The 22260-nt window shown below is 45.5% G+C and overlaps 1 protein-coding gene across 1 annotated transcript in view; it reads left to right on the forward strand.

Moving 5' to 3' along the window:
* The window catches only part of LOC121547239 (MAGUK p55 subfamily member 2-like), a 55321-nt gene that overhangs the window by 22654 nt on the left and 10407 nt on the right, over positions 1 to 22260 (forward strand). Inside the window, exons 3-5 of the mRNA XM_041858406.2 lie at positions 7622 to 7798; positions 8151 to 8306; positions 8579 to 8806. Coding sequence (XP_041714340.1) covers positions 7622 to 7798; positions 8151 to 8306; positions 8579 to 8806 — 561 coding nt within the window. The remainder of the gene's footprint in view (positions 1 to 7621; positions 7799 to 8150; positions 8307 to 8578; positions 8807 to 22260) is intronic.

Here is a 22260-nt window from a genome sequence, read left to right on the forward strand (position 1 = left end):
AATCGGTTGATTAGCTCATCCACCCTCGGCATGGGGTAGGCATCGAATACGCTTATGTCGTTCACACCCCGGAAATCATTACAGAAGCGGAGGCTACCGTCCGGTTTGGGCACCAACACGATGGGGCTGCACCATGCACTGTGGGACTCTTCAATGACCCCCATCCTCAGCATAGCCTCCACTTCTTGTTTCACGGCCTTCCGTCGGGCCTCTTTCTTACCATTTCCCCGGGCCGGGTACGGATGTGGTGTTCAATGAGGGTCGTGCGGCCCGGCTACTCGGAGAACACCGCCGTGTTCCGATCGACAAGCTCCCGGAGCTCTTGCTTCTTGGCCGGGTCGTGGTCCTCACTGCTGGGGACCACCACTGGTACCATTGGCGTCCTGGGTCCCGACCATAACACGGCCAAGGCTGTCCTCTCATGCCACTTCTTCAACAGGTTCACGTGGTAAATCTGTTGAGGTTTCAGTCTCCCCAGTTGCCGTACGCGGTAGTTGACAGGTCCCAGTTTCTCGACCACCTCGTATGGTCCGTGCCATGTTGCCAAGAACTTACTTTCGGCCTTGGTGATCAACACCATCACCCTCTCCCACCGCGCGTTGGGCCTTCTCCATATGTTCCCTCACGACTGGCCACATGGCTGTCATCCGCTCCCGCATCGTCTCCACCTGCTCTACCATGCTGCGTAAGGGGGTCAGTTGGGCTTCCCACACCTCCTTGGCGATGTCCAGTAGGCCACGTGGCCTCCTCCCGTAGAGGAGTTCAAACGGGGAAAACCCAGTGGAGGATTGGGGTACTTCTCAGATTGAGAACATTAGGTGGGGTAGCAGCTGGTCCCAGTTCTTCCCGTCCTGCACGATCACCTTCCGCAGCATCTGTTTGAGCGTTTTGTTAATACTGAGGTCCGGATCTGCTTGATCTGCATGAGGGCACACAACTCTTTCATGAGGCGGGACATAACTCTGTACCTTGGTCTGTCAGGATCTCGTTCGGGATGACCACCCGGTTAAAGAGGTGGAACAGCTCCCGGGCGATTCCCTTGGATACCGCCGCCCGTAGGGGAATGGCCTCGGGATACCGGGTGGCATAGTCTACTATTACCAAGATGTACCTGTGTCCTCGTGCAGTCTTTACCGGGGTCCCACTATGTCCATGGCGATGCGTTCAAAGGGCACCCCGATGATCGGCAGGGGGACCAGAGGGTTTCGGAAGTGTGCTTTCGGGGCAGTGAGTTGACACTCCGGGCAGCTGTGACAGTAGTCTTCCACGGCCCTCCTCATCCCGGTCCAGTGGAACCGGGCGGCGACCCATTCCCGGGTCTTCTCCATTCCCAGGTGCGCCCCCAACAGGTGGGTGTGGGCCAGCTGAAGAACGGTTCCTACGTACCATCGGGGCAGCAACAATACCTCTCAAAGTTTCTCCTGTTGGCGCGACACCTGATACAAAAGGTTATTCTTAATTTGGAAATGGGGGTATCGCCAGTCACTCACCCTCGGAAGTAGCTGTCCATCCACCACTACCACTTGGGCTGTGGCAGCTTTCAAATTTGGATCCTCCCACTGGGCCGTCCTGAATGTTTCCCTCAGTTGGCCCCCAACTGGGGTCTCGACTGGCCCCTCGAAATTGAGAAGGGGGAGGCTGGGCTCCTCCTCCAGTGGTTCCCCAGGGGGTTCGGGTTCCGGCTCCCCCTCCGACTCCGGACCCGTAGAGTCAGGTTGGTTAACCGGTGGCGTCCTGGCCGCACAGGCGAGGGGTCGTCCCCGCTCTCTTCTTCGGCCGGCTCGTATCTTTTTTATCAACTCGTGGCCCCATAGGGCTGTGAACAGCGGACAATCCTGTCCCACTAGGATAGGTACCGGAGTCTCCCCCTGGTGGCTGACCTGCTGTACGCCACAGCACATTTAGTTTAGTTTTCATTTTGGTACTGCACACACCATCATCTGGCAGCTCCCTTGTGGTGTCACGATGATGGTCCATATGGCGGGATACCGCTTTGTGTCACCGTGACCACAGGAAATGGACATCTCCCTACCCCGTTCGGTCTCCTGGTTCAGCAGGCTCGTGGTTACGAGCGTAACCATGCTTCCGGAGGCTAATAGTGCTTCCGTGTCGTGTCCGTCAACCTTCACCGGGACCATGGGTGCAGTTGATTCATGGTGCGCCCAACAGGAGGTGACATAGTTCACGGCGTGACCCACCTGGCCTCCGGTGCTAGCTGATGGCATCAACTCCTCTCGAGCAGGGCATATCCAGGCAATGTGCCCCTGGGCGCCACACTCAAAACACCTCCGTTGGTCTCCATCTACCTGAGGTCGTCGGTGGTGGGTCGGCCCTTCCCCAGCCGTCTCTCCACGGGTTTGCGGTCCTTTGGCCCTGCCGACTGTCGGTTCGGGGTACACCGCAGTGTGGTTGTCCTTCCGTCCCCTCGCATAGGTCGCCGACTCGTCCCGGCTCCCCCTCAGTAGGGCCTGAGTGTTCTGTCTCCACTGCGTCCAGGAGGCCCTCCAAGGTCTGGGGCGCACATAGGCTCGCTGCCCTCTTCATGTCGTGGGGTAGCGCCCGTACGAAGCGATCCAGGACCATTTTGTCGAGGAGGGAGAGGGTGGATACGTCGGTTAGGAGCCATGCCCTGGTGACGCGCAGAAGGTCGTTAATCTGGGCTCGGGGGGATGCGTCAGGTACGAACCTCCAGTCGTGGAACCGTTGAGCCCGATGGGCCAGGCTGTACCTGTAGCGGCTGAGTATCTCCTGTTTGAGTCCGTCGTAGTTAGCCGCCTGTTCGTCGTTCAGGTCCCAATACGCCTAATGGGCATTCCCAGAGAGGAACGCGGCCAGCAGACTTGCCCACTTCGGCCTTGGCCATCCTTCCTGTAGCGCTGTCCGTTCAAACGTACAGAGGTATGTTTCAATGTCATCGTCTTCCGTTAGCTTGATTAAAAACTGGTTAGAATGGGTTTCAGGAGACGCTCCTCCTTGCAGCTTCCTGACTTCCTCCACGAGGCGGACGTTTTGTAGTCGTTGTTCCTCCAGCGTTCGTTCCTGAACCGCCTGTTGTGCTTGTTGGGCCCGGACGAACTGAGCTATCAACTCGTCCATGCTGATGCTGTGTAAACGTCAACCCTGATCTGACCACGTTATCAATGTGCCTGCATTCTCCACCACTTGTTGCAGATCAGGGGGTTGGGTCAAGACCTTTACACAGATCAGACACGGACATAGTATGATTAGCTCGGTTTCCAGGGTGTTTATCAATAAAATAATCAAAAGAAAAGGTTAGGTCTCCCCCATGAGATCCTCTCCAGGATACAATCTCCAACTACACGGAAGTTACCTTACTTCCCCCAGTCCTCCCCCATGTGCTGTCCTTCTGGCAGCTTCATGGGCCTTGTACAGCTGGTGAGCAATCCGCCCTTAATTACTCACCAGCTCCCAATCAGCCCCAATTAGTCCTGTCCGGGGAGCCCGTCGAGACCTGGCACGTCCAGCAGATGGAGCCACCTCCTCGTGATGTATACTCCATCTGTTACCAGGCCTCGACGAGTCTCCCCCTGGTGGCTGACCTGCTGTACGCCACAGCACATTTAGTTTAGTTTTCATTTTGGAATTAACAAATCAACCTTGACATTAACATTGTAATTATTAACATTACAACATAGTCGTGATTGTTGCGTCATCCAATCAAATGCAGATGAGGCCTAGGAACTGACAGATGCTCTGAGATTTTTTTATACCATATCCTGGGGGATACTCTGTTCTTTTCCTTGCGCTTAGAGAAAGAACAGACTCGCAGGCCCATTAGTGCTGTGTGGTCTTTCTCTCTCTCCGATACACAGCATTCAGACAGAGTTTTCTGGGAGCGAGAAGGAGATGAGAGCTCTTTGGGGAGCACTGCATCAAATGCCTCCAGTTGAAGAACGGAACAGAGCCTTCCTTCTCTCTCTCTCTCTCTCTCTCTCAAGACTGATTGATTTCTTGTCTGCTTGAGATTTATCTGTGCTTGTGTCTGTTTATCTCTGTGTGTGTGCCCATTGTGTCTATCTATGGGAAACCTCATAAAGGATTAATCCACATATGCAAGCTGTAAGAACACAGTGTACTGTAGTTTTCTATTGACCTCCAAGCAGGTCTATTGTATAATATTAATGGTAAAGAATACATTGAATATATTACATGGCTGCATCTGAAATGGCACCATATACCCTACATAGTGCACTACTTTTGACCAGGGCCCTATGTGGATTCAGCAAGATTCTCTACTATTAAGTCTAAACGATGGTGAGATATACAGTACCAGTCAAAAGTTTGGACACACCTACTCATTCAAGGGTTTTTCTTTATTTTTGCTATTTTCTACATTGTAGAATAATAGTGAAGACATCAAAACTATGAAATAACACATATGGAATCATTTAGTAACCAAAGAAGTGTTAAACAAATCAAAATATATTTTATATTTGAGATTCTTCAAATAGCCACCCTTTGCCTTGATGACAGCTTTGCACACTCTTGGCATTCTCTCAACCAGCTTCACCTGGAATGATTTTCCAACAGTCTTGAAGGAGTTCCCACATATGCTGAGCACTTGTTGGCTGCTTTTCCTCACTCTGCCGTCCGACTCATCCCAAACCATCTCAATTGGGTTGAGGTCGGGGGATTGTGGAGGCCAGGTCATCTGATGCAGTACTCCATCACTCTCCTTCTTGGTAAAATAGCCCTTACACATCCTGGAGGTGTGTTGGGTCATTGTCCTGTTGAAAAACAAATGAGAGTCCCACTAAGCCCAAACCAGATGGGATGGCGTATCACTGCAGAATGCTGTGGTAGCCATGCTGGTTAAGTGTGCCTTGAATTCTAAATAAATCACAGCCAGTGTCACCAGCAAAGCACCCCCACACCATAACACCTCGTCCTCCATGCTTTACGGTGGGAACTACACATGCGGAGATCATCCGTTCACCCACACTGCGTCTCACAAAGACACAGCGGTTGGAACAAACAATCTCCAATTTGGACTTCAGACGAAAGGACACATTTCCACCGGTCTAATGTCCATTGCTCGTGTTTCTTGGCCCAAGCAGGTCTCTTCTTCTTATTGGTGTCCTTTAGTAGTCGTTTCTTTGCAGCAATTCGACCTGTTGATGTTGAGATGTGTCTGTGACTTTAACTCTGTGAAGCATTTATTTGGGCTGCAATTTCTGAGGCTGGTAGCTCTAATGAACTTATCCTCTGCAGCAGAGGTATCCATTCCTGTGGCAGTCCTCATGAGAGCCAGTTTCATCATAGCGATTTATTGTTTTTGCGACTGCACTTGAAGAAACTTTCAAAGTTCTTGAAATGTTCCGTATTGACTGAGCTTCATGTCTTAAAGTAATGATGGACTGTCGTTTCTCTTTGCTTATTTGAGCTGTTATTGCCATAATATGGACTTGGTTTTTTACCAAATAGGGCTATCTTCTGTATACCCCCCCTACCTTGTCACAACACAACTGATTGACTCAAACGCATTATGTAACTTTTAAGAAGGCACACCTGTTAATTGAAATACATTCCAGGTGACTACCTCATGAAGCTGGTTGAGAGAATGCCAAGCATGTGTAAAGCTGTCATCAAGGCAAAGGGTGGCTATTTGAAGAATCTCAAATATAAAACATATTTTGATTTGTTTAACACGTTTTTGGTTACTACATGATTCCATATGTGTTATTTCATAGTTTTGATGTCTTCACTATTATTCTAAAATGTAAAAAATAAAGAAAAACCCTTGAATGAGTAGGTGTGTCCAAACTTTTGACTGGTAGTGTATATATGCTGTATGGATATCGACAGAAGCAGCTATGCCAAAAGCCATTCACAAAACTACAGTACATTATGATAAATTATTACCTTGGCAGCTACTGCTTGGCTCCTTATCTTGGAGTCATCAGAACTATTGAAGCAGTAGCTCATGAGATAACAAACGCGAACTTGCTCTTGCTCTCACTCACGTATTTAGGTGGCCTACACTCTTCAAATAAAGTGCTATCTACAACCTAAAAAGGTTATTCGGCTGTCCCCGTAGGATAACCATTTGAAGAACCCTTTTTGTTCCAGGTAGAACCCTTTTGGGTTCCATGTAGAGCCCTTTCTACACTTCTACCTGGAACCCTTTTTTCTAAGTGTATGTCTTTTAAACGAGACGACACAGACTCAGTATGCATACAGTTCTCTCTCTGTTTGTTTTGTCAATGCTCCCATAATATATTTTCAATTTGCCTGTGAAGTAGCTAACAAAGCCAGACAACAACAGCAAAGAGCAAAGGTAGCTATTATATGGGGCATAACCTGCCGTTGGCTGTGTTGTTCTGCTTTCCAAGGGCCACTCTCTGAAAGCTTTCTCCACCAGCCTTGCCACCACCCTTAAATAAACCCAGTCTTCCTGCACAGTCCTACACAGTGTGGCTATGTGTGTGTGTGTCTGTCTCTCTTTCTCTTTGTGTGTGTGTGTGAGAGTGTCTGTCTGTGTCTGTCTGTGTGTTTTCTTTCTGTCCATCCTGTTTAACAGCAGGGGTGCGCTCCCTTCCCTCACGTAAACAAACAGCCCATGGCTGCCAGATCAGAGATTAGACAACAGGCCCATGGGAGTATGTCTTTGTGGGATTGACTGTCTCTGTGAATCTACCCACAAAACAACATGGCTATTTGTATCTGTTTGGGAGTAATGTAGCAGGATAGTAGAATGGTAAATTGTATATAATCTATATTTATATTCTATGCAGCAGCAGATTGTAAAGGCTATGCATAGAGATCCTTATTTGAGTAGTCTTCTTAGTGTTCTCATTAATTTATCTGGTGCTAATTTGGATCAACACCGTAATTACACTGTATTTACCTATGTATCTGTTGGTTTATCTAATGGTTTAAGACAGTATAAATTGATATAAGGTTAAACCATTGAAGCACTATGCAGCGTTTCAAACGTCTAAATTAATTAAAGGGTTTGCTGTTAATGGGAGCCACAAATAAACATTTGGAGATTGATGGGCGGGAACACATTATCATTCAGTTCACTAGTTCCACATGGGCGGTGGGCCAGAGGCCAGTTGTGTGAAAAGGTGAGGGCATGTTCAGTAAAGAAGGCCCAGTGCTCTCGATACGAGAGACGAAGTGAAATATTCATAAAAAACTAAAATATTGATGCTCCACAGCACAGGGAGAAAACACACCGCGTATTTGACTGTTTTAGGGCAGATGTGTATCTTCTGACACGTTTGTTTGTTTCTGAATGGGAGTTGTACTGTGTGTTTATTTTGGGGTTTCCCGTCTTTTTACAGTACAGTGACTTTATTGCTAGACGATAACTGAGTGAATAGTGAATACTCTGTGACTATTTGCGCTTATAAGTATGGCCTAAGTACGTTGTGAGATTTGGCACTAATTGGCTCTGATTTGGTACTAATGGTCCTGTGTGGCACAGTTGGTAAGAGCATGGCGCTAGCAACGCCAGGGTTGTGGGTTTGAATACAAAAATGTATGCACTCACTGCACTGTAAGTCACTTTTGATAAAAGTGTCTGCTAAATAGTATAGGCTAAAATTACCAACAAAGATTGCTAGTTATTAACAATAACGTTTTTTACCTTCAGTTCCCATCTCCCTACTACCCTCAGGCCCATGAGAACCTGGAGGAGTCCAAGCTGGAGGCGGTGAGTGACAACAACTTGGAGCTGGTGCAGGACATCCTGAAGGAGCTCACTCCCCTCACACACAGGAACAAGGCTGCAGACGAACTGGCACGCATACTGAAGGAGCCACACTTCCAGGTCTAAACACTCAATGTTTTAGCTTTTATCAGGGCTGATCTAGGATAATGTCCCTCCTGTCCATGTAATCTTATTCATTATGATCTGAATGGCCAAACTGATCTTAGATCAGCACTCCTACTGTGAGACTTCTACACTGAGTTTTTTTTAACCCATTCTCAAATAACTTTACCTTATTGAGGGGAAACTGACCTAACTGATGTAGCTACCGTTGGATGGCATGCTACTATGTTTAATGTATCGAATGCAATCTTCTTAAGATCAGTTGTAAATCTTACTAAAACAATTCCATCCTACAGTATGTGTCATGCAATCATCAACATCATTATCCTCTGCCCCTATTGGTCCACAGTCTCTCCTGGAAACCCATGATACGGTGGCATCCAAGACCTTTGAGACTCCTCCTCCAAGCCCCTGTTCCTTCATGGACGCTGCCTTCAACAACCAGCCTGTAGCCCCAGACGCAGTCAGGATGGTGGGCATCCGCAAGGTGTCTGGAGAGCACCTGGTAAGACTCAGTGAGGGGCAAGAAATGCTGGACACCCTAACAGCCATTTTGAAATGGCTTACTTTACAGTGGCTTACAGTGCAACTGTTTGTTGAGTTTGTGAGTGTGGTTCTTTATGAAACTGAAAAACAAAATGGCGGTCCTTGTTTAACCTTTGGTAGTCCTTCCACTCATGGTCATGGATGTTTTACTCTTCTTTGACTCAGCTCAGGTAGTTAAAAACCAATGGAAACTGCAATGTAAAATACACTGCTACATCTTTGTCTTTGTAGGGTGTGACGTTTCGGGTGGAGAGCGGAGAGCTGGTGATCGCCCGCATCCTCCACGGTGGGATGATCGACCAGCAGGGCCTCCTCCACGTGGGTGACATTATCAAGGAGGTGAACGCGAAAGAGGTGGGCAATGACCCCAAGGTGCTCCAGCAGATGCTGAAAGAGGCCAGCGGCAGCGTGGTGCTCAAGATCCTCCCCAGCTACCAGGAGCCTCACACCCCACGCCAGGTGAGTTGACCTCTGACCCTTGATTCCTCGGTGACCCCATACAGTGAACCATATGACCTGCCATCCAGGACCTCTATACCAGTCGGTGTCAGAGGAAGGCCCTGAACACTGTTCTCTCTGCTACCACATGGCAAGCGGTACTGCTGCACCAAGTCTGGAACCAACAGGACCCTGAACAGCTTCCAACCCCAAACCATACGACTGCTGAATTGTTAGTTAAATAGTTTTAAAACAGGTTTTTAGAAAAATAATATATACAGTGGGGGAAAAAAGTATTTAGTCAGCCACCAATTGTGCATGTTCTCCCACTTAAAAAGATGAGAGAGGCCTGTAATTTTCATCATAGGTACACGTCAACTATGACAGAGAAATTGAGAATTTCTTTCTCCAGAAAATCACATTGTAGGATTTTTAATGAATTTATTTGCAAATTATGGTGGAAAATAAGTATTTGGTCAACTACAAACAAGCAAGATTTCTGGCTCTCACAGACCTGTAACTTCTTCTTTAAGAGGCTCCTCTGTCCTCCACTCGTTACCTGTATTAATGGCACCTGTTTGAACTTGTTATCAGTATAAAAGACACCTGTCCACAACCTCAAACAGTCACACTCCAAACTCCACTATGGCCAAGACCAAAGAGCTGTCAAAGGACACCAGAAACAAAATTGTAGACCTGCACCAGGCTGGGAAGACTGAATCTGCAATAGGTAAGCAGCTTGGTTTGAAGAAATCAACTGTGGGAGCAATTATTAGGAAATGGAAGACATACAAGACCACTGATAATCTCCCTCGATCTGGGGCTCCACGCAAGATCTCACCCTGTGGGGTCAAAATGATCACAAGAACGGTGAACAAAAATCCCAGAACCACACGGGGGGACCTAGTGAATAACCTGCAGAGAGCTGGGACCAAAGTAACAAAGCCTACCATCAGTAACACACTACGCCACCAGGGACTCAAATCCTGAAGTTTGCTAGAGTGCATTTGGATGATCCAGAAGAGGATTGGGAGAATGTCATATGGTCAGATGAAACCCAAATAGAACTTTTTGGTAAAAACTCAACTCGTCGCGTCCCCCTGCTTAAGCCAGTACATGTCCAGGCCCGTCTGAAGTTTGCTAGAGTGCATTTGGATGATCCAGAAGAGGATTGGGAGAATGTCATATGGTCAGATGAAACCCAAATAGAACTTTTTGGTAAAAACTCAACTCGTCGTGTTTGGAGGACATAGAATGCTGAGTAGCATCCAAAGAACACCATACCTACTGTGAAGCATGGGGGTGGAAACATCATGCTTTGGGGCTGTTTTTCTGCAAAGGGACCAGGACGACTGATCCGTGTAAAGGAAAGAATGAATGGGGCCATGTATCGTGAGATTTTGAGTGAAAACCTCCTTCCATCAGCAAGGGCATTGAAGATGAAACGTGACTGGGTCTTTCAGCATGACAATGATCCCAAACACACTGCCCGGGCAACAAAGGAGTGGCTTCGTAAGAAGCATTTCAAGGTCCTGGAGTGGCCTAGCCAGTCTCCAGATCTCAACCCCATAGAAAATCTTTGGAGGGAGTTGAAAGTCCGTGTTGCCCAGCGACAGCCCCAAAACATCACTGCTCTAGAGGAGATCTGCATGGAGGAATGGGCCAAAATACCAGCAACAGTGTGTGAAAACCTTGTGAAGACTTACAGAAAACGTTTGACCTGTGTCATTGCCAACAAAGGGTATATAACAAAGTATTGAGAAACTTTTGTTATTGACCAAATACTTATTTTCCACCATAATTTGCAAATAAATTCATAAAAAATCCTACAATGTGATTTTCTGGATTTTTTTTTCTCATTTTGTCTGTCATAGTTGACGTGTACCTATGATGAAAATTACAGGCCTCTCTCATCTTTTTAAGTGGGAGAACTTGCACAATTGGTGGCTGACTAAATACTTTTTTCCCCCACTGTATATACCTTATTTACGTAAGTATTCAGGCCCTTTGCTATGAGACTCGAAATTGAGCTCAGGTGCATCCTGTTTCCATTGATCATCCTTGAGATTTATACAACTTGATTTGAGTGGTAAATTCAATTGATTGGACATGATTTGGAAAGTTACACACCTGTCTATATAAGGTCCCACAGTTGACAGTGTATGTCAGAGCAAAAACCAAGCCATGAGGTCAAAGGAATTATCCGTAGAGTTTGGAGACAGGATTGTGTCGAGGCACAGATCTGGGGAAGGGTAGCAAAAAATGTCTGCAGCATTGAAGGTCCCCAAGAACACAGTGGCCTCCATCATTCTTAAATGGAAGAAGTTTGGAACTACCAAAACTCTTCCTAGAGCTGGCCGCCCAGCCAAACTGAACAATCGGGGGAGAAGGGTCTTGGTCAGAGAGGTGACCAAAACCCGATGGTCACTCTGACAGAGCTCCAGAGTTCCTCTGTGGAGATGGAAGAACCTTCCAGAAGGTAAACCGTCTCTGCAGCACTTCACCAATCAGGCATTTATGGTAGAGTGGCCAGACGGAAGCCACTCCTCAGTAAAAGGCACATGACAGCCCGCTTGGCGTTTGCCAAAAGGCACCTAAAGGACTCTCAGACCATGAGAAACAAGATTCATTGGTCTGATAAAACCAAGATTGAACTCTTTGGCCTGAATGCCAAGCGTCACGTCTGGAGGAAACCTGGAACTATCCCTACGGTGAAGCATGGTGGTGGCAGCATCATGCTGTGGGAATGTGTTTCAGTGGCAGGGACTGGGAGACTAGTCAGGATCGAGGGAAAGATGAACGGAGGAAAGTACAGAGAGATCCTTGATGAAAACCTGCTCCAGAGCGCTCAGGACCACAGACTGGGGCGAAGGTTCACCTTCCAACAGGACAACGACCCTAAGCACACAGCCAAGACAACGCAGGAGTGGCTTCGGGACAAGTCTCTGAATGTCCTTGAGTGGCCCAGCCTGAGCCCGGACTTGAACCCGATCAAACATCTCTGGAGAGACCTGAAAATAGCTGTGCAGCAACGCTCCCCATCCAACCTGACAGAGCTTGAGAGGATCTGCTGAGAAGAATGGGAAAAAAAACCCAAATACAGTTGTGCCAAGCTTGTAGCGTCATACCCAAGAAGACTAGAGGCTGTAATTGCTGCCAAAGGTGCTTCAACAGAGTACTGAGTAAAGGGTCTGAATACTTACAGTACCAGTTAAAAGTTTGGACACACCTACTCATTCAAAGGTTTTTCTTTATTTTTACTATTTTCTACATTGTAGAATAATAGTGAAGACATCAAAACTATGAAATAACACATATGGAATCATGTAGTAACCAAAAAGGTGTTCAAAATATATTTTAGATTATTCAAAGTAGCCACCCTTTGCCTTGATGACAGCTTTGCACACTCTTGGCATTCTCTCATCCAGCTTCACCTGTAATGCTTTTCCAACAGTCTTGAAGGAGTTCCCACATATGCTGAGCACTTGTTGGCTGCTTTTCCTTCGCTCTGCGGTCCAAATCAACCCAAACCATCTCAACTGGGTTGAGGTCGGGTGATTGTGGAGGCCATGTCATCTGATGCAGCATTCCATCACTGTCCTTCTTGGTCAAATAGCCCTTACACAGCCTGGAGGTGTGTTGGGTCATTGTCCTGTTGAAATACAAATTATTGTCCCACTAAGCGCAATTCAGATGGGATGCCGTATCGCTGCAGAATGCTGTGGTAGCCATGCTGGTTAAGTGTCCCTTGAATTCTAAATAAATCACAGACAGTGTCACCAGCAAAGCACCCCCACACCATCACACCTCCTGCTCTATGCTTCACGATGGGAGCCACACATGCGGAGATCATCCGTTCACCTACTCTGGGTTGGAACCAAAAATCTCAAATTTAGACTCATCAGACCAAAGGACAGTTTTCCACCGGTCTAATGTCCATTGTTCGTGTTTCTTGGGCCAAGCAAGTCTGTTCTTCTTATTGGTGTCCTTTAGTAGTGGTTTCTTTGCAGAAATTTGACCATGAAGGCCTGATTCACGCAGTCTCCTCTGAAAAGTTGATGTTGAGATGTGTCTGTTACTTGATCTCTGGGTCTTCCTTTCCTGTGGCGGTCATCATGAGAGCCAGTTTCATCATAGCGCTTGATTGTTTTTGCGACTGCACTTGAAGAAACTTTCAAAGTTCTTGACATTTTCTGGATTGACTGACCTTCATGTCTTAAAGTAGTGATGGACTGGTCGTTTCTCTTTGATTATTTGAGCTGTTCTTGCCATAATATGGACTTGGTATTTTACCAAATAGGGCTATCTTCTGTGAACCACCCCTACCTTGTCACAACACAACTGATTGACTCAAACGCATTAAGAAGGAAATAAATTCCACAAATTAACTTTTAAGAAGGCACACCTGTTAATTGAAATGCATTCCAGGTGACTACCTCACGATGCTGGTTGAGAGAATGCCAAGAGTGTGCAAAGCTGTCATCAAGGCAAAGGGTGGCTACTTTGAAGAATCTCAAATATAAAATATATATTGATTTGTTTAACACTTTTTTGGTTTCTACATGATTTCATATGTGTTATTTCATAGTTTTGATGTCTTCACTATTATTCTACGATGTAGAAAATAGTAAAAATAAAGAAAAACCATTGAATGAGTAGGTGTGTCCAAACCTTTGACTGGTACTATATAAAAATGTAATATTTCTGTTTTTTTAAATACATTTGTGACCGACCGCCTTGATTCGGTCTTATGTAGCAAAATGTGAAATTGTTTTTTTTACATTGGATAAAAGCATATACACAGAGCTACAAAATTGTATATCATACACTGCATCTAAGGGAACAATGGGAAAGTAATTGTGCTTTGAATTTTGATACATTTGTAATCTCACTTTTGATAAAATGGCCTGTGAATGTTTTGGTACCTAGTGAAGAGCTCTTCTTTGTCTACACCCGTTCAGCATAGTTCACACCCTCTTGCTTTAGCCCCACCCATCTCGTTTTGCTCTCGGAGCGTTCATTGCACACACTTGACGCTTTGGCCGATGAGTAGGATTGATCCGAGCGTTCTGACCTCACAACGGCAGTCAAGCACCCAAGCTAACTTGCTAACATTGGCTAGCTTGCTATTTACTTTCAGATACAAAGTTGGGATTATGGTTCAATGTTTACCTCTGGATAACATGAAAACCGCCTAACCAGCTCTGCTGGCAACAATTTAATTATGCTTTTTTGCCGAAGTTTACTGACAACGGCCATATTCAACGGGTGTTGTGCATTCGTAAATTCATCAGTTTTTCTGCGCTCTTGCATATTCAGACTGAATTTACGAATGCACCTGAAATGGTTACTTGCGTAGTCAAATCAAATTTTATTTGCCACATACGCCGAATACAACAGTGAAATGCTTACTTACAAGCCCTTAACCAACAATGCAGTTTTAATAAAAATAAAAAAAAGTTAAGAAGCCTTTTGGAGCTAGACTTGGCGCTCCGGTATCGCTTGCTATGCGATAGCAGAGAGAACAGTCTATGACTAGGGTGGCTGGAGTCTTTGACAATTCTTAGGGCCTTCCTCTGACACCGCCTGGTATAGAGGTCCTGGATGGCAGGAAGCTTGGCCCCAGTGATGTACTGGGCCGTACGCAGTACTCTCTGTAGTGCCTTGCGGTCGGAGGCCTAGCAGTTGCCATACCAGGCGGTGATGCAACCAGTCAGGATGCTCTCGATGGTGCAGCTGTAGAACTTATTGAGGATCTGAGGACCCATGCCAAATCTTTTCAGTCTCCTGAGGGGGAATAGGCTTTGTCGTGCCCTCTTCACGACTGTCCTGGTGTGTTTGGATCATGATAGTTTGTTGGTGATGTGGACATCAAGGAACATGTTCCACTACAGCCCCGTCGATGAAAATGAAAAGTGCTCATTCCTCTTTTTTTCCCTGTAGTCCACAATCATCTCCTTTGTCTTGATCACGTTGAGGGAGAGGTTGTTATCCTGGCACCACACGGCCAGGTCTCCGACCTCCTCCCTATAGGCTGTCTCATCGTTGTCGGTGATCAGGCCTACCACTGTTGTGTCATCTGCAAAATTAACGATGGTGTTGGAGTCGTGCCTGGCCATGCAGTCATGGGTGAACAGGGAGTACAGGAGGGGACTGAGAACGCACCCCTGAGGGGCCCCTGTGTTGAGGATCAGCGTGGCAGATGTGTTGTTACCTACCCTTACCGTCAGGAAGTACAGGATCCAGTTGCAGAGGGAGGTGTTTAGTCCCAGGGTCCTTAGCTTAGTGATGAGCTTTGAGGGCACTATAGTGTTGAATGCTGAGCTGTAGTCAATGAATAGCATTCTTACGCACTGTAGATGTTCCTCTTGTCCAAGTGGGAAAGGGCAGTGTGGAGTGCAATAGAGTTTGCATTATCTGTGGATCTGTTGGGGCGGTATGCAAATTGGAGTGGGTCTAGGGTTTCTGGGATAATGGTGTTGATGTGAGCCATGACCAGCCTTTCAAAGCACTTCATGCCTACAGACGTGAGTGCTACGGGTTGGTAGTCATTTTGGCAGGTTATCTTAGTGTTCTTGGGCACAGGGACTATGGTGGTCTGCTTGAAACATGTTGGTATTACAGACTCAGTCAGGGACATGTTGAAAATGTCAGTGAAGACACTTTCCAGTTGGTCAGCGCATGCTCGGAGTACACGTCTTGGTAATCCGTCTGGCCCTGCGGTCTTGTGAATGTTGACCTGCTTAATAGTCTTACTCACATCGGCTACAGAGAGCGTGATCACATAGTCATCCGGAACAGCTGGTGCTCTCTTGCATGCTTCAGTGTTGCTTGCCTCGAAGCGAGCATAGAAGTGATTTAGCATGTCTGGTGTGCTTGTGTCAGCTCGCGGCTGTGCTTCCCTTTGTAGTCTGTATTAGTTTTCAAGCCCTGCCACATCCGATGAGCGTCGGAGCCGGTGTAGTACGATTCAATCTTAGATTCAATTCAACCTTTAGCTCAGTGCAGATGTTGCCTGTAATCCATGGCTTCTGGTTGGGGTATGTACGTACGGTCACTGTGGGGACGACGTCATCGATGCACTTATTGATGAAGCCAGTGGCTGATGTGGTGTACTCCTCAATGCTATCGGAAGAATTCCGGAACATATTCCAGTCTGTGCTAGCAAAACAGTCCTGTAGCTTAGCATCTGCATCATCTGACCACTTCCTTATTAACTGAGTCACTGGTGCTTCCTGCTTTAGTTTTTGCTTATAAGCAGGAATCAGGAGGATAGAGTTACAGTCAGATTTGCCAAATGGAGGGCAAGGGAGAGCTATGTATGCGTCTCTGTGTGTGGAGTAAAGGTGGTCTAGAGTTTTTTGCCTCTGGTTGCACATTTAACATGCTGGTAGAAATTAGGTAGAACGGATTTAAGAGTCCCTGCATTAAAGTCCCTGGCCGCTAGGAGAGCTGCCTCTGGATGAGCATTTTCCTGTTTGCTTATGGCCTTATACAGCTCATTGAGTGCAATCTTAGTGCCAGCATTGGTTTGTGGTGGTAAATAGACAGCTACGAAAAATATAGATGAAAATATAGATGGTAAATAGTGTGGTCTACAGCTTATCATGAGATACTCTACCTCAGGCGAGTAAAACCTTGAGACTTCCTTAGTATTAGATTTTATGCACCAGCTGTTGTTTACAAATATACACAGACCGCCACCCATTGTCTTACCGGAGTCAGCCGTTCTATCCTGCCGATGTAGCATATGTCCTGCCAGCTGTATGTTATTCATGTCGTCGTTCAGCCACATCTCAGTGAAACATAAGATATTACAGTTTTGAATGTCCCGTTGGTAGGATAACCTTAATCTTAGGTTGTCCAATTTATTTTCAAATGATTGAACATTGGCTAATAGGATTGATGGAAGAGGCAGTTTACTCGCTCGCCGTCGGATCCTTACAAGGCACCCCGACCTACGTCCACCATATCTCTGTCTGTTTCTCATGCCAATGAAGGGGATTTGGGCCTACCAACCAGGTTCAATGTTAGCTAGCTAACATTAGGCTCTAACTAACAAAGCAAATGGCTCTGAGATACGAATAATAACATCATACACGTAACGTTAGCTAGCTAGCGAGCCAGCCAGCTAATGCTAGCTAGCTAGCTAACAGTACACTTTAACTTGAAATGAAACCACTTTCTGTCAAAATGAAACGTGTAATATCTGAAAATGTAGCTAGCTAGACTATCTTAACCGTATACATCATGCATGATGGACGCGTCTCCCTGTCACGGATGCCATGGTTGTCCTTCATTTGAAGATGTAATCCGGAGACAGGTGTTTTCTCCATCTCTTTAAAGCTATCATACTCTAATTCCACTGATTTCAAAACACGATCCTCCAGAAAGTGGAGAGCAACAATTACGCAGCTCCACTACACAATATATATATTTTTAAAGCCGTGTTAGACAGGATTACCTACACATACTGACCAGCTCAAATAGACAGAAGCCTTCTATATGGCAGACCAATCCGAGCTCCTCTCTCGGCATGTCCAGCCCACTCATTATCTCAGCCAATCATGGCTAGTGGGAAGGTTGCTGTCTTTTTCTGTGGCTTAACCAACTAGGCTTGTAATTTAACCTTTTTATTCGTATTTACAGATGGCATACACATTTGTTATTAAGGCACATGAAAGTACACATGTTCCAGAACACATTTCTGCCAAAAAGGTCATTTTTATTTTTATTTAAAGTTTACGTTCAAATGGCTCTCCGGTGAGGTAGTGACCCGTGACATACGCCTAGTCTCCTGAAACGAGTCACATTTGCAAAAATGTATAAAAACGTGTTTTTGCTTTGTAATTATGGGGTATTGTGTGTTGATTGATGAGGGGAAAAAACTATTTAATCAATTTTAGAATAAGGCTCTAACGTAACAAAATGTGGAAAAAGTCAAGGGGTCTGAATACCTTCCGAATGCACTGTATCTGCACTGACCCTTTTTGCCCTAACTTTTTTGACTCATCACATACGCTGCTGCTACTGTTTTTTATCTGTCACTTTATTCCTAGTTATATGTACATATCTACCTCAATTACCTCGTACCCCTGCACATTGACCTTATACTTGTTCATATTAATTATATTTAGACTAGATTAGGAGGGGGATTTCCTCTTCCCAGACAGGTGATAGACAATAGAACTCACATGGCTGAACTTGCTTTATGCATGTTTGCATCATGCAGGCCTATGCAACTGTAGGCCTTATAAAACATTAACTTACATCTATCATCACTATTATGTTGATTGATTAATTCCAGTGAATCATTTTGGATTGAAAACGTATAGGCAGCCTAGCCAGCCCAATTTTGAATATAAACCAAATTTGATCACATTCACATTTTCTCCTGACACACAAATGGACTATAAATACATTACGTTACCAATTAGTTACCCTGACCAAATGGACAGTGCACATACAGTGAGGGAAAAAAGTATTTGATCCCCTGCTGATTTTGTACGTTTGCCCACTGACAAAGAAATTATCAGTCTATAATTTTAATGGTAGGTTTATTTGAACAGTGAGAGACAGAATAACAACAAAAAAATTCCTGATAAACGCATGTCAAAAATGTTATAAATTGATTTGCATTTTAATGAGGGAAATAAGTATTTGACCCCCTCTCAATCAGAAAGATTTCTGGTTCCCAGGTGTCTTTTATACAGGTAACGAGCTGAGATTAGGAGCACACTGTTAAAGGGAATGCTCCTAATCTCAGCTTGTTACCTGTTTAAAAGACACTTGTCCACAGAAACAATCAATCAATCAGATTCCAAACTCTCCACCATGGCCAAGACCAAAGAGCTCTCCAAGGATGTCAGGGACAAGATTGTAAACCTACACAAGGCTGGAATGGGCTACAAGACCATCGCCAAGCAGCTTGGTGAGAAGGTGACAACAGTTGGTGCGATTATTCGCAAATGGAAAAAACACAAAATACCTGTCAATCTCCCTCGGCCTGGGGCTCCATGCAAGATCTCACCTCGTGGAGTTCCAATGATCATGAGAACGGTGAGGAATCAGCCCAGAACTACACGGGAGGATATTGTCAATGATCTCAAGGCAGCTGGGACCATAGTCACCAAGAAAACAATTGGTAACACACTACGCCGTGAAGGACTGAAATCCTGCAGCGCCCGCAAGGTCCCCCTGCTCAAGAAAGCACATATAAAGGCCCGTCTGAAGTTTGCCAATGAACATCTGAATGATTCAGAGGAGAACTGGGTGAAAGTGTTATGGTCAGATGAGACCAAAATGGAGCTCTTTGGCATCAACTCAACTCGCCGTGTTTGGAGGAGGAGGAATGCTGCCTATGACCTCAAGAACACCATCCCCACCGTCAAATATGGAGGTGGAAACATTATGCTTTTGGGGTGTTTTTCTGCTATGGGGACAGGACAACTTCACCGCATCAAAGGGACGATGGACGGGGCCATGTCCCGTCAAATCTTGGGTGAGAACCTCCTTCCCTCAGCCAGGGCATTGAAAATGGGTCGTGGATGGGTATTCCAGCATGACAATGACTCAAAACACACGGCCAAGGCAACAAAGGAGTGGCTCAAGAAGAAGCACATTAAGGTCCTGGAGTGGCCTAGCCAGTCTCCAGACCTTAATCCCATAGAAAATCTGTTGAGGGAGCTGAGGGTTTGAGTTGCCAAACGTCAGCCTCGAAACCTTAATGACTTGGAGAAGATCTGCAAAGAGGAGTGGGACAAAATCCCTCCTGAGATGTGTGCAAACCTGGTGGCCAACTACAAGAAACGTCTGACCTCTGTGATTGCCAACAAGGGTTTTGCCACCAAATACTAAGTCATGTTTTGCAGAGGGGTCAAATACTTATTTCCCTCATTAAAATGCAAATCAATTTATAACATTTTTTACATGCGATTTTCTGGATGTTTTTGTTGTTATTCTGTCTCTCACTGTTCAAATAAACCTACCATTAAAATTATAGACTGATCATTTCTTTGTCAGTGGGCAAACGTACAAAATCAGCAGGGGATCAAATACTTTTTTCCCTCACTGTAGGCTGTATGCAGCTGCTCTTATTAGTAGCCTACAGTTGATCAGACTGAAACATACAGCATGTAAGATCTCTAATGTTTCGGTGTAGCCTAGGCTGCTGCAACATTTATGTAATGAGTTTTTGCTTGTGTCTGTCTGGAGTGATTATGTGTTATCATCTTTGCTAAATAAATACCGGAGGAAAGTGGAAAGTCTACTTGAGCGCGCACTAACAAAAGCGCTGCGTCAACCTCTCTTTTTAATCTAACTTTTAATGGATGATGCGATGGAAGCTATCAAATTATCCTGAATTGATTTCGACATCCCAGAAAAGACAGTAGAAAGTTGTAGTTGCTCTTGTTAGCTGAACAAACCCTCTCGTCATGTCCTCTAAAGCTTATTCTTGCATGCCCAAAAACGCAGTGGTGTTGATAAGCCGCTTGAGAACATCTCTGTTTCTTCTTACTTTCTCGTTGTGTTGCGCAGTTTGAATGCGCAGAACTTTGTCATGATCGATGTGGCTTTTTCCCAGAAGCTTGAATCTGATGTGGGCATTAAATGCTCCCTGCTTTTGTTTTGCCGTTTAGCTGAACGATCGATGTTCTTCAGGTCTTTGTACCCCCCTTTCGCCCAAGACTCAAGGCTTTCCAAAAACCAGGCAAGGCCAGCAGTACAGGCGGCTTGATGAAAGGCTCCCTGTTAACCAGCTATACTGTTGATACCAATTGGTGTTGAACGGCTTCACCTTTTCATCCTTCTTCATGAAACTGATCTCAGGCAGAGGTCGACCCTCGGTTTTAATTCGCACCTTTTTCATGTACCCCAGAAAATGAAAGGGATTCTTCAACGGTAGCGTTGGCGGCGGAAACTGCACACTGGAGCTGGTAACTAGCTAGCTAGCTACTGCTACTTGCTACTGAAGTTAGCAACGCACATTTAAATAAATTGCACTAACTGGACACAAAAATAAAGTTCTAAAACTAAGAAAACAATGTATAATCTACCTCCTCCGTCTCCTATAATTTGAAGAAACGAATCACTTTTCAATCTCTATCTAATAATGTCACAAACTCACTAAGCTTCTCAACACATAGAACCCACCCATAATGCTCTGTGGCACAACCCCAATACAACACACTAAGTTCATTCTCTGAACCTAATCCTATGATTGGATGGACAACATGTCAGTTCATACTGCAAAAGCTTTGATTGGTTGGAGGTCGTCCTCCGGAAGTGGTCATACTTATCATGTAGGTCTACGGAAGGGGACGAGGCCTATGAGCTTCCTAGGTTTTGTATTGAAGTCAATGCACCCAGAGGAGGACAGACTCTAGCTGTCCTCCGGCTACACCATGGTGCTACCCCAGAGAGTGCTGTTGAAGTTACTATAGACCTTCACTGCAAAACAGTGTGTTTCAATTATTTGGTGACATATTAATATATTTAGTATAGAGTTATCTAAAAAGGATAACTTTTTTAGTGTTTCACTATTTTAATTTTTATGAAATTTCACTGAGGAGGATGGTCCTCCCCTTCCTCCTCTGAGGAGCCTCCACTGGATGAATCACGCTTCACCATCTGGCAGTCCGACGGACAAATCTGGGTTTGGCGGATGCCAGGAGCACGCTACCTGCCCGAATGCATAGTGCCAACTGTAAAGTTTGGTGGAGGAATAATGGCCTGGGGCTGTTTTTCATGGTTCAGCTGAAGGGAAATCTTAATGCTACAGCATACAATGACATTCTAGACGATTCTGTGCTTCCACCTTTGTGGCAACAGTTTGAGGAAGGCCCTTTCCTGTTTCAGCATGACAATGCCCCCGTTCACAAAGCGAGGTCCACACAGAAATGGTTTGTTGAGATCGGTGTGGAAGAACTTGACTGGTCTGCACAGAGCCCTGACCTCAACCCCATCGAACACCTTTGGGATGAATTCGAATGCCAACTGTGAGCCAGGCCTAATCGCCCAACATCAGTGCCCAACCTCACTGATGCTCGTGGCTGAATGGAAGCAAGTCCCTGCAGCGTTGTTGTTTTTTATCGCACTGCTTTGCTTTATCTTGGCCAGGTCGCAGTTGTAAATGAGAACTTGTTCTCAACTGGTTTACCTGGTTAAATAAAGGTGAAATAAAATAAAAAATGTTTCAACATCTAGTGGAAAGCCTTCCCAGAAGAGTGGAAGCTGTTATAGCAGCAAAAGGGGGATCAACTCCAAATATATATTTGGAAAGCATAATCCTACTAATGGCTTTCTCTCATGAATAATGAATTAGCTACTGGAGTCACCGTGAAGATGAGAGAGCAAACAAAAAACGACCAGAAAAAAAACACAGTACATCTGTTCCAACTAGAAAGAAAATGTTTCAATCTGTAATTTCCACCCACAGACTCAGCATTTCAGTTGACAAAAAGAGTTATTCAAAA

Source organism: Coregonus clupeaformis, chromosome 31, assembly GCF_020615455.1.
Source record: "Coregonus clupeaformis isolate EN_2021a chromosome 31, ASM2061545v1, whole genome shotgun sequence".
NCBI classification, from domain to species: domain Eukaryota; kingdom Metazoa; phylum Chordata; class Actinopteri; order Salmoniformes; family Salmonidae; genus Coregonus; species Coregonus clupeaformis.